Source organism: Limanda limanda, chromosome 1 (genome assembly GCF_963576545.1).
Source record: "Limanda limanda chromosome 1, fLimLim1.1, whole genome shotgun sequence".
NCBI classification, from domain to species: domain Eukaryota; kingdom Metazoa; phylum Chordata; class Actinopteri; order Pleuronectiformes; family Pleuronectidae; genus Limanda; species Limanda limanda.
The window spans coordinates 35,034,120-35,047,107 of NC_083636.1; the positions used below are offsets into that span (position 1 = coordinate 35,034,120).

Sequence of the window (12,988 nt, forward strand, 5' to 3'; positions counted from 1 at the left end):
AGGTATGAGCGAATCAACCGGCTTCATGGGGTGACGACAGGTTTTGTTTTGGGATTTATTTATTGTGACAAAACATATTTCACGTTTAAGAATTGTAGCACAAATGTGAAATAATTTTACAAAACACTTTAAAAAAATAGAAGGCACTGTAAGGAAATAAGTAAAGGATTTTGTTCCTTAAGAATCTGCTCAGTTTTTTCGGAAAAATAAATTCTGCAGCGTCTCCTCCTTGTTTAAAGGACGATCAGGTGGTGCTGCAGGATCTGAATAAAGCTGTTTCACATTCATAGAAAAGGTCACAGTCAAAGTTGGAGCTGACGTCCTTCGACAGCATTGAACTCACACGTCACTGCGCTGGGTCGCATGGCTCATCCACAGTTCTTATAGACAGAAAATCTAATTTTCACTGTTGTTTACAGACTTGGTATTACACAGCCGTGGGTTGGCCTTTTGTCGATCTGTACTGTAGATCTGGTTTTATGACCCAGTGGTGCACACGCTTCAGTCAGGAGGGCGTAGTCCTTCACTTTATAAAAGCAGATCTCAACAGGAGCTGTTTCATGTGCGTCATTTTAGAGGTATGCTGACATCAGTGTATGTGAGTTCATTCAGCTCAAAGGATAGCTACAGTTTGTCATGACTAGTTTTGCTTAAGGCGTCATTTCTTCAACTCAAACTCACTAAGTCAATTGCTGAGATCTGGGAACATCTGACGAGGAATGAAATGTGTCGTAAAGTTGGATTAAAACTGAAAAAATTTAGTGATTTCAATTATCCGGCTCAGATAAACTGATCATTTTTCCTTCTCTTACTTTTTCTTAAGGCGTGTTGCTGATTCCCAGGATCTCTGTGATCACTTTGGAGGGTACAGTGCTGACTAGTTCGATAGAAAAGATGGAGTTATGATGAACTGCAAATATCCTTTGAGATTACTAGCGTCCTGTTTTTTCACATTCTGTCATCAGGGATGCGGCACATTCATTGGTCTTAAGGCTTAAGCTTCAGTCAGTCTTCAGGGCGGATTTTGGTGGGATGGCGTTGCGTCCTCAGCTTCTCGCTTGTCAGTATCCAGACGACGCTCCAAACTTCCTTTTGTCTGATACAGCTACAATGCAGCCTTTGTCTTTCTCCAAACCATTGACTACATTGAGGAAGTATGGCCAGGTTCCAACTTTGTGTCCAAGACCCATGAGGTCCTCCCTCACAGTCTGAGGACACACACACACACACACACACACACACATTAATACCACATATCCTTCCCACTTCAGAGTTTAATACTGATTGCAGGTCAATTAAATCTGTCTTTGTAGGGATTACGCCCCAATAATCTCCATCAGACTACATGAACCTAATAGAAATGTTATTCATTTCACAGTCTGGTGAATTTGAATGCTGTTAATGGAAAGTGAGGATGAAAAAATGTAATACTTCACCTCGTCAAAACCAAGCTCAAAGTTCACATCGTTATTCGCGTCCACATACACAATGGGAGCAGCGATGGCGTCTTTCAGACTCATCCCCAGCCACAGGTGATTTATTAAAGACTGCGACAACAATGGAGCGTCACGTCAGCAAACAAATAAGTCAACAGGACACGCAAGTATGTAAAGTTCAACTGAGTTACCGAGGCAACCGCTGAGAGGATCATGCTTCCTCCTGATCCGCCAATCACGAGGAGTCCTCCAGACTCTAACTCCAGTATCGCTGGAGTCATGGAGGAGGGAGGCTGCTCACCTACGGAAACAGTGAGACTCCACATCAGACTGGAAAGAGACTTAATGTCTACGTTAGGAGTAAATGTCTTAGATTGAATTGGCTCCGGCTAAAGGGCTCTCGTCCTGTCTGTGACTTTACCTGCCCTCACTGAGTCTGCTCGCCCACAGAAGTCGGCCAGCTCATTGTTGAGGATGATGCCGGTTTGGGGAGAGTAAATGGCTCCTCCGAACCTATACAACAAAACACACACAGTAAGCCGAGAGGACAAACTCTGCACCCCAGCATCATTTCTCAGAATCAGACAGTGGCCTCTTCCTGCTCACAATTGGTTTATGGTGCTAGTTGCCGAGACGACCAGTCCTTCTTCATCCATGACGGACACGTGCGTTGTCCCGACTTGATCGGGAGGCGGCTGGATGTTGTCGTAGTAGGATTTCTCATGGGCTCGGTCTGAGATCATCTCTTTGATGCGTTTAATGAAGGAGGGATCAATCAGGTGTTCTGCACTCTGGAAAAAGAACATCACAATGAGACGGTGCCGAAACATCCTCTGTTGTGCTGAGATGTAATCATGTCCACACTGAATGTCACACTGCTGCTTCCTCCTTTCTGCTCGACCTGGTAGGCTTTTATGCAGGGCGTTGATTTCTCTCTTAACAGTTTGCAGTAAGGGTAATGGATTCTCTAAATTCTCTCCACTGAAAAGTTATATTTGAGGTCTTCCGTCAAAACGTGCACTCAGCCAATCCCCACAGATTTAGGTCCCCACAAAATGAAAGTGAATGAAATAAGATCCCAACCTTATTCGTTTTAAAGACAGGATCTCTGATGTTCCTCTTTCCTCCGTTAGCGAATTTAAGTGCCTCTATGTAAAGATGGTAGATCTGAATCTTTTGTTCACCTTTCAAGTCGTTTGGAGTCAAGGAAAACTCTGCGGAGCAAGAGAACAACAATGTTCGTTAAAAGAACGTTTTGTTTTACTGTCTTTTGAGTTTTCCTATTCTTTATCATTCACAGTAAACGATAAGATGCTAGAAGTTGATTCAGTTCAGTTGAGTTTATTCTAAAGAAAATGAAAAAACAACGCTTGAAACCTTTCATGAGGCCCAGAACGAAGCCAAGCATGGCGCCCCCAGCAGGCGGTGGAGGGATGTGGATTTTAGTATTTCCTAAAGGCACCGTCCATGCGTCTTCCACCCGCACCTTGAACGAGTTTAGGTCCTCCATTGTTAACGTCCCACCTGAAAGAACCATGCAGAATATCAAGACAGCTTGTTTTTATCTTTAAGTGTGTAATTATTAGCCCATTTGCTTTTTCTGTCTATTCCCCCTTGCAACCCCAAACAACAATATTTCTTCATCGCCCCAACCTTGTTCTTTTATGTCTTGGATTAAGTCCTGTCCTATCTTGCCAGTGTAGAAGGCTTCTGCCCCGTGATCCGCTACTGTTTGCATGGTTTCAGCTAGTTTAGAAAACTTCAGGGTGTCTCCTTGGCTCAGAACAGTGTTGTTCTTCTTGCACATAACTTGCAGAGAACTGGAAAAAAAGTAAATGTGAAGAAGAAAATCTATGTATTAGAAAATGTCATAAACAGAACAAATCAAAATGTTACAATGTTGCAAGTGTTACAATATAGTCTCATTTGGGTGACCTCTGTGACCTCTGTTTGTTTCAGCCAATTCACCTCAGTCAGATCATCTACTGAATTACACGCATCGCTGAACACTCTCAGATATTCGGTTCCTGCATCCGAGCGCCCACTTTGATTCGCTTTTCACACCACAACTAACCCCAAGACGACCAATTTCTAAACCTGGCATTTGGGAAAGGCAACATTTCACAAATATTTCTGAAAGAAGGCGAGTGCGGCTTTTATTTGTGGGTTAGGTAACCTCCCCCAAAGTTGCTGCAGCAAGAAAAAACAGAGTGAACCTTTTTTTTTAACTTTTAGCAAATAAGTAATTTCCACTAAACCAGAAATTGTTGTAGTGAGCGAGTCGACCAGGCTGAACTATTACACAACGTGAAATCCTAATGGTTACATTTTCGGGATCAATTGATAATCCGGTAGGTTACATAAAACAAAGGTGAAATTAGTTCAACTGAGAATTTAGACCCTTTGAGTTTATCAGTGTCCTCAAACATGTCTTATCGGCGTTCCTTCACTACAGTTATTCTTGAGCTTTGCTGACAATGATCACTTTTCCAGCCCTAAAGTCACTGTACCAGAGAGATGAGGGTTCCACGATGCCTTTCACCAGAGGGACACTCAGGAGGTCTCCCAGATACTGCGGCAAAGGGAATCCCTCTCTGGCCAGTTTGATTGTGGGCTCGAACAGCTTGGCCCAGGGCAGCTTCCCGTACTTCTCGTGAAGGGCCTGGTAGCCCCGCAGCTCTCCGGGCACGCCGATCCACTGGCTGCCTGCAGAGTCGAAAGGGTTAAACAGTGCCACTGCATTCAACACATAAAGGAAACATCAGTGATAAAAGCTTCAGATGGACTGATGAATGTAAAATAAGAGGAGGAGCAACGCAGTGAAAACTAGAAGCGCATACCTCCACCAAGCCGAACGCTCATAAATATCTATATCCATAACAGCTAATGTGCCTGATCTTTTTAAATTAAGACCCATGAATTATTCCCCTCGGGAATCAGGTCAAATGGGGAAAAAGAAGCCAGTTCTCGCCATCACCTGCTCTCGTGACCACATCACCCCTGTCGTCCAGAACCACCTCCTCCTCCTCCTCCTCCTCCTCCTCCTCCTCCTCCTCCTCCTCCTCCTCCTCCTCCTCCTCACCGGGAGAGCCCTCTGACCATGCTCTGTCCTGCCTCACAGACATCCACTCAAAACCCACCTCTTCAGAACTGCTTTCAATGTGTGACAACGTTTTGTTTTTATCTTTAATTTGTTTTTCTGTTTGACGTCTTTCAAGCCTTTGAAAATATTATTATTATTATTTAAAAAAGGTCCTGAATCCACCCTATGATCTGGATCCCCACCAGAACTGTATAGGTTCTTCACTGACACATGCTTCCACAAAGTATCATAGTCACATAGTGACCTCCTTGGGGGAGAAAATAAAGTGTTAACTCTAATTTCTAACAGGCTTATAAGAGGACATCTGAAACACCATGTTAAAGTTGCAAGATAGTGGATAAGTAAAACATTTCTCTCTGTGGGTTTATGAGGAACAATCGCAGAAGGAGAATATAAGTGATTTGACATTGATTCTCCATTCTCACCTAAGGAAGGTGAGAATGTAATGGGACAGTCATCCAACAGGTTTGGCTTGAACGACTGCGGGACCGTCTCTCTGAAGTTGTAGACCTTGACGCGGCCTGAGAAGAGATCAGAGATTAGAAGAATCAATACATATCAGTTTTGGAAGAATCCAAACCCAGGTGTCAGTAAATGAATAAGAGGACCCCCACCTGTTTTATCTCGTATAGTGACTATAGACCCTCCTCCGATCCCCATGCTCTGAGGATTGACCAAGGACGTGCACAGAAGAGCTGCAATGGTGCCATCTACTGCCGAGCCGCCCTGCTGCAGCATGAGCCTGGAAAGACAGCCAGTTTAAACAGGATTTATGGGAAATGTGTCAACTCACAGTCAGTCACTTATTGCTCGGCACGTGTTTGCCGACCCGGAGAGCCTTTTAATTGCTGAATGATTATTAGTGCTGAGCTCAGGGTTACAAGGTGAAATATTTGTGTGTACTTCCAAGAGGCAAGTTTAACCATGTCCTGGTGCTTGAGGCCTCACAGAGCAAGTAGCCTGAAATCTGGCATGGTGGTTTGAGGTGTTGACTGAACGAGACGAGAAGGCAGCGCTGGGAGTGTTCTGGTTCCGTAGGTCAGGCAGACCCAGAGAAGAAACAGGAGGCGGAGCAACAGATACGAATTATTCGGGTAATCAAATTAAAGTCGTCTCAAAGGCTGCGTTTGTGCCTTTATACCGGAGATGCAATAAGTTCATTAAGCATTGAGTAGGCGCCAGATTAACTTAGGTTTGCATAGGAAACACTTAACTGGTGATACAATTTGCGTGCAGATGAGGCAGTTTCGTTCAATTCAGGTGGAGTTTATTTTCTATCCGTATAAAAAGTTTCAAGACTTTTGTGTTCGTTGTAACTTATCTATTTAAGTGTAATTGAATGATTTGCTCTGTTTTTTGAGGTTCAACGGAGCAGTCTCAGACTTTCTGGATTTCTATATATAAATACATAGAGGTCGTGGCTTGTCCTTGAAAGGGTTTCCCATCACGTGGACGTGTTGCCTGTGGCCTCAGTGCGAATCTGTTCCTGTGGAGCCTGATGGAGCTCATACATTGTCTGTTCTGTGAACCTGGAAACAACCTCCTGACAATTCATGGCAAAAGAAAATTATAATAACTTCCAGTAACTGAAAACAAAAGCCGGAAGTCGTTTTATTCCAGGAAAAACAAATCTCACCTCTTTTTTCCACTCTTTATTTAGACTAGGACTCAACCATTGAGCAGAGTGTTGATACGAATGACTGTCACCCCCGGGGAGTGTTAAAGCCTCAGTGAGTATTATGAGAGTAAAATCATGGCCTGTTCCAAATTGAAAAAAAAGCTTTGAAAGGTTGACAATGGATGTTTGAAAGCTCGAAATCTGATATTAAAACAGCTTTTAAGCATGATTAGTTTTGAAGTCTTGTTCTGTCATGTTTGGAAGGGGAGGTTGAGGTGAGGGGTATTCAGCTGCAACATGCAACTTCACCACTAGATGTCACTAAACTCTACACACTGATCCTTTAAGGGCCACTGTTATGTAAAAAAAAAAATGTTTATGATTTTTTATAATCTTCTCTCACTAACAATTCTAACAATATTTTTTTATTACACAAGATGTTTCAGGAACAATTAGCAAAATATAAAGTGTTAGAGCTGACAGCAAACAAGGAATGACCTAATGTGCAGATGTTAAACATATGATTGTCCCCTCTTTGTGAGATGTGGCCCCTTCATGGTCCCTCACTTAGTAAAATCCTAGATCTGCCACAGCTCGTAGTCTGTTTCTTCTAAGATGAAGTACAGTTCATCACATGTCCTTACATGACCACTAACTTTAGTCATGCATTACATTATATTAGACTTCAAGCTTTGAAAGCCTTTTTTTCAGTTTGGGGATATGACGTGATGATTATCGCACATGAATGGAGAATCAATGGCTCGTCTCCACACTGTTCTACAGCTCATTATCTCCATTCTTCATACAGAGCTAATCAAATCTCTTAATATGCTTATGTCATGACTCAGTACAGCTCTTTATCTCACACACATGGCCGGTGACACTCACATTGGCTGGAGTTATCACAGTGACTAAAGAACCAAGCGTGGTTAACAATAATAAAGACAAACATACCCGTCTATTAACGCACAGAAATAAACTTTTGTATCCAGATCCAACCAAACTTTCCGGTTCCAGGGAGACACTTACCTGCCGATGTCCGAGCAGCGCTGCGAGTCCGCGGACACGGCGGCGCGCCTGAAGCTGCCGGAGGGACATGTGGTCCCCGACAGTGACGCGATCCACACGCACAGCACAGCCACGGTGCACACCACGCACACCAGCACACAGCATCTGAACAGACAGGGCTTCAAGTTAGCCATGTAACCTTCTGCTGAGGCCGAGGGAGAAAGTGTTGCTGCTCTCCTGTCAGTGCGCACGCGTTTAATGATAATCTGAGCTGCCAAATCTTCTGGGTTCACTCCTCCTTCTCCTCCTCCTCCTCCTCCTCCTCACTCCATCAACTGGCCATCATCTATCCTGAAGTGAAACTGAAAAGGAAGGAGACTGAATGACTTAATGACTGTTTACTTAATGACTGGATACTTACTGTAAATGTCTGTAACACCCCACACAATATCTGCCCACCTCCCCAAAACTAAAGACCGGGAAAAGAGAACCACAACATAACCAGTAAAGTGTGTAAAACTTCCCCCGAAAGTGTTCACTGTTTAAATGACAACAGCTGTTTGTAGATAGATGGAAGTGTGTTGATCAGAGTAGGATTAGGTTCATTTGGAAGCGTAATGCTATTTAGAATTAATACATTATCAAGTAATCAAAAGCCAGACAACGCCAACTCAGGAATTTCACCTGAAGAATTATTCTTATTTAGTAATACCTGTACCAAGGCATTCAGGTTCATTATACTGAGGCAAGAGACGTGTTGCTTTTTGACAAAATATAATTGTTTTTATTACAAAAGTAGCATGTCTTAAAAGGCAGTCAAATCCAGTCATACAGGGATGTGGGGAAAGGAGGGATCCCAAAATACGAAGAAATGAACCGATGTACAAATATACCCAATATACCAAACACCTATTTTAAACATATATTTATTGGTTTTATATAGTTTTATACATTTACATCAATTTACATATATACAAGACCCTTCCCCAACCTGAACATATGGCAGCATAAATGGAAATAAATATTACAAAAGTCACAGAAATTGCTAAGATATGATTACAAGATAATTCAAATACAAAACATTACAATGAAACTACTAATTTGTTTAAACTAAATTAAAACAAAATTGAATATGTAAAATAGATTACAGTCACTAACAAGAAACATAGCACAGCACACATTCCTCACACCAGATTAGACACTTCACATTTCCAATGCCTCTTCAATGTCACCATTCTTAACAAAGTCCAAAAACATCTCCCAGATACTGTAAAGTTGAGAAGCTTTCTACCTAACTACATATGTTAACTTCTCCAGAGCCAAACTCGACGTTAAGTTTTTTGAGAGGGGCAACGACCATTCCTCCACGTCAGAGCTATTGAGCGCCTGGCCTGTAGAAGACACAGGTCAATCATTTTTCTGTCTCTATTAGACAGAGAGCAATTGTCCGGATAGATGTTTAATATACATAGTTTAGGATTTAGAGGTACTGGAGAAGAGGTAATTTCAGAGATATATTGTAACACCGAGCTCCAAAATGTTTGAATCTCCTCACATTCCCACAAACAGTGGTATAAAGTACCTTGATGAATATTGCACTTATAGCATCGATCAGGCATATAAGGATCAAACTTGTTCAACTTCACAGGGGTTCTCATTATCCACTTATATTGTATTAATCTCAGTCGTGTGTTAATGGTTTGAGTATGTACCTTTGAACATATTATACCCCAATCTTCCACAGAAATGTCCTCTTGTAAGTCCCCTATCCACTTCTGTCTCTTATTTTCAGTGTTGTCTTTATGGTTTTCCACCATTATGTTATATAAACGAGTAACCAGCCCTTTGTTGGAACATGTTTTTGTAGAAAATATCTCCATTGTGGACATTGGGGGTTGTAGCACTGAATTCTTTAAACATGTAAGAATAAACTAAGGCCCAAATTAGTCGAAAAAGAATATCCAAATTAAACTAATTCAGCTGTGGCAATAGGGCAGTTACATAATACACATTGGACATGTCAAAACAACGAAGGTAGTCAAAACAGTGACTGCAGGCAAAACAGCGGAGCTAGGCAAAACAGTGAAGTAGGAAAAACATCCAAGATAGGCAAAACAGCAAAGGTAGGCAAAACAGATACATATATACATATAGCTTTATATTTATCCTATTTAAGGAACATATATGTACAACCAGCTGCTGTCATTTAAACATTGCAACATCCACTGTAGGAGTTATTTCATTAGTTGATAAATTGTGATTGTTATTATTTGTTGTTTTTGCATTTGTATTTTTAGAGACTAAGGGGCAGGCACTACGCACTAGAGCAGGAATCTACAGGCAGCCCCGAAAACTGCCAGGAACTGCCGGGAATTGACGTGGGGTTCCAGTTTTGGGCAGTTAACCCCCCCCCCCGCTCCGAGGCTTACACATGTAAATGACAAAACGTTGATCTTTACAAATGCAAATCAGGATAGTTTCACACAGTGGTGCAGAGGTCACACATTTTCTAATAGGTACTAACTCCCTTTTATGAAAATCTCTCCTATAAATACATCAGGCTTATTATAATTAAAGAATCATAAATTGTAGCTTGAATAGACTTGCCTTATATAAGATAGTATGACATAATGATAGTCATCAGTGATACAACTTTCAGGGTTCATCTAATGATATATCTAAGAGAAGTCTTTCTGCTGACACAAGAACACTGTGCCTCACACAAAGCATAGCACTGGTGTCATCGCGTGACGAAGTCCCAAACATTTGTCCTCCCAAACTCCTGGGAAAACCCAGCACCATATTCACATACTAGCAAGAGATCTACCAGCCGATCACAAAGGACTTTTCGTTTCAAAGCTGTGGCTTCATACAATGGTGAAGTGAGATAAGTTCTCACAAGCAATTTCCATGTGATTTATATGCTAACTTGATCACACCTTCCTCAGCACAGAAGTATGTTACATGACAGTGTCTACCCTGTTAAACATCAGCATGGACTGGACCATTATTAACCCCGCTTCGTCACTTCCTTCTATCACTGTTTAATCTATTTTCATCTGACCATTGTTCAAAACCGGCAAATCTGACGTGAAAAGATTTTTGTTATAGACGGAAGTTTCAATTTCACTTTAAGCGCATGCTCCATGATGTCTTTACAGCGACTTCAACCACTCCGCTGCAGCGTTTCCGTGTTTTCCTGAAAGGGCTTCGTGTAGACGAGATAAACATAAGTACCGGATCCAAAAATGTTTCCGGATTCCGGCAATCCAGGTTACTTATGGAAGTCAGTAAATACATACATTACATACATACATATATACATGCATGCATAAATAAATAGATAGCCAGATAGATAGATAGATAAATTAAAGTTCATAGAGAATGAATAGGGGATTATTTCAGTTTTCTTTTTGGTTTTAGGCAGTGGTGGGAAGTAACAAAGTAGAAATACTTTGTTACTGTACTTAAGTAGATTTTTCACATATCTGTACTTTACTTGAGTATTTATTTTCCTGACGACTTTTAACTTTTACTCGCTACATTTGAGCACAAATAGCTGTACTTTCTACTTCTTACATTCTCAAAACTGGCTCGTTACTTGAGCAGCGGAGGTTGGCGGAACGTGCAGCTTTACGCACGGCGCACCTCTCTCTCGCTCTCTCGCTCCTGCAGGAGCTCGGTTCAGTCTTTATTATTAGTGCCCAGGCACTGACAGACATGTGGCCCTATTGAAAATGTAAGGATTATTATTCAGGCAAATGAATTGGCTTTTTGAGGGCTTTTATTAGGTGACTTTACATAATTTTTTGAAGGTATTCCTTTTTCAATTCACATTCGTTTTCCCTTTCCTGCTTCGTGTCAACATCTGCACATAAATACATAGCTCGAAGCAGCAAGTGGTTAACTTTTCTTAAAGAAAATATTGGAAGTAGTTGGTTTAAACAAAAACTGTTGGCAAATAGACTATCATTGGTTGGCTGTGTCTACTTAGTCTTACACGTCCACGTAAACAAAACAAACAGATTTAAAACAAGTCGAGATGGAAAAACAAACAACACAACCAATTATATAAGCAAACGCAAAAACAACTTTCAGCCAACCCAACCAAAAACAAACACTGTGTCGTGGACTACTACTACTGCATATTCACGCACACAATTCATTTTTTTAATGGACCTCCCAAATGGAACCCTGGGTAATCAGGCCCAGTTTTCCACTCACTATAATGCCAATATAATTTTTGCAAAGATATTATATATCTATATATTGCCAATTCCAATCCTTAGTCGCCCTTTGTGCTGACTCAACACAACTTAGAGTGTCTTCACTTTGTCGTCCCTACAGGCAAGTGTTGGGGGAGACTCACAGTGTGCTGACCATCAGACAAAGGCTCGTAAAACTTGAGACCAGGCTCGGGTCACCCCTTACATCAAATTCCAGCATGGAGATCTTATCTCCATGTGGAAGCAAATCACTGCCTGGATCCTTCGAAGGATCCCACTGTAAGCCGCTCCCTGAGACTTGACTTCTGACCTTTCAATTGGCCGAGGGCCACACTGACTCTTGACCCCTCCTCCAGGGGGCCGGGACTTTTTGAGAAGGTACAAAAGGTGCTGAACTCACAGAAATCACTCTCTTCTACTCCGATGCTGACGTTGTACTAGACCCCCCCCCCCCCCCCGGGGTCTTCCTAATTAACCCAGCAATCTAATGGAGGCGATAAGACGTTTATTTTAACTCATTCCAGTATTCTTCTTTTGCGTCATCGCCACGCCCCCTTCTTTTTCTCTCTCTCACACACACACACACACACACACACACACACACACACACACACACACACACACACACACACACACACACACACACACACATTGATAGACACAGACAGATACACACACGCACAGAGACACATAGATGCATACATGTGTGCTCTAAATTGTGATAAGCTGCTGCCGTTGTTATCTTTGAAGTATGGGAGTTTGTTAAAATGATGAATCATTAAATAGCATTAACTGTATTTCACACATACACACACATAGATACACACATACACATAGAGAGACACATACACACACACACACACAGACAGACATACATAGGTAGACCGCAGGTTTACATGTATTTTCTGAATTGTGATAAGTGCCGCTGCTGTGTTTATCTTTGAAATATCGGAGCTTGTTAAAATGATGAATCATTGAATAACATTATAACTTTATTTCCCCTTTTTAATAAATGCTTTTGTAATTAAAGTATCTGTAGTCTGTGATTATTTGTGCATAAGTGTGTGAATACAGCTGGATTATGATTGCCTGTGCTCGAACTTAGAAGCCTTCACTGTTTATTAAATAATCATAATATTAACTATTAAGATTATTAATTTAACCAATATCATATGAGACTGATATTTATAGCTTGATTTCGTTGGTCCCTGTAACCAGGGTGGTGCCACTCTACGATAAGTTATGGCCTTATCAATTTTTTAAATTATTTTTAATAAATAATCTTTTATTATTTTAATAATCATATTTCATGATTATTAATAATTAGCCAACGTCAAGTCTACTCCTATTGCACAACATAAGATACCCTACAGGTGTATTGTCACCCTGCTGGAAACAAATGCAAACACAACCCCAGGCCCATTCAGTGAAGATAGTCTAATGATAAATAAACAGGCTTACATGTAAATGTGTGGACAAGCTGGCGGGCAGGTATACAGGCAGGTAAACATCCAGGCAGTTAAAATGCAAAATACAGCTAATAGACACAAAAGGTTCATTTGGTCTATTAGTGTTCTTAGGTAGAATCAAGAGGCAC

General features: G+C 41.3%; 1 protein-coding gene across 1 annotated transcript; it reads right to left on the bottom strand.

Annotated features, from left to right (window-relative positions):
• Positions 1-132: 132 nt before the first annotated feature.
• On the bottom strand, positions 133-7,359 carry ggt5b (gamma-glutamyltransferase 5b). The gene is made up of 12 exons (XM_061075636.1): positions 7,187-7,359; positions 5,154-5,281; positions 4,965-5,060; positions 3,947-4,142; positions 3,090-3,256; positions 2,814-2,960; positions 2,520-2,650; positions 2,043-2,227; positions 1,858-1,949; positions 1,628-1,737; positions 1,437-1,547; positions 133-1,208 (listed from the first exon to the last, which is right to left on the bottom strand). Exons 1-12 carry the CDS (start codon positions 7,357-7,359, stop codon positions 1,062-1,064), a joined length of 1,683 nt encoding a protein of 560 aa, XP_060931619.1. The 3' UTR covers positions 133-1,061.
• Between the last annotated feature and the right edge of the window lie 5,629 nt (positions 7,360-12,988).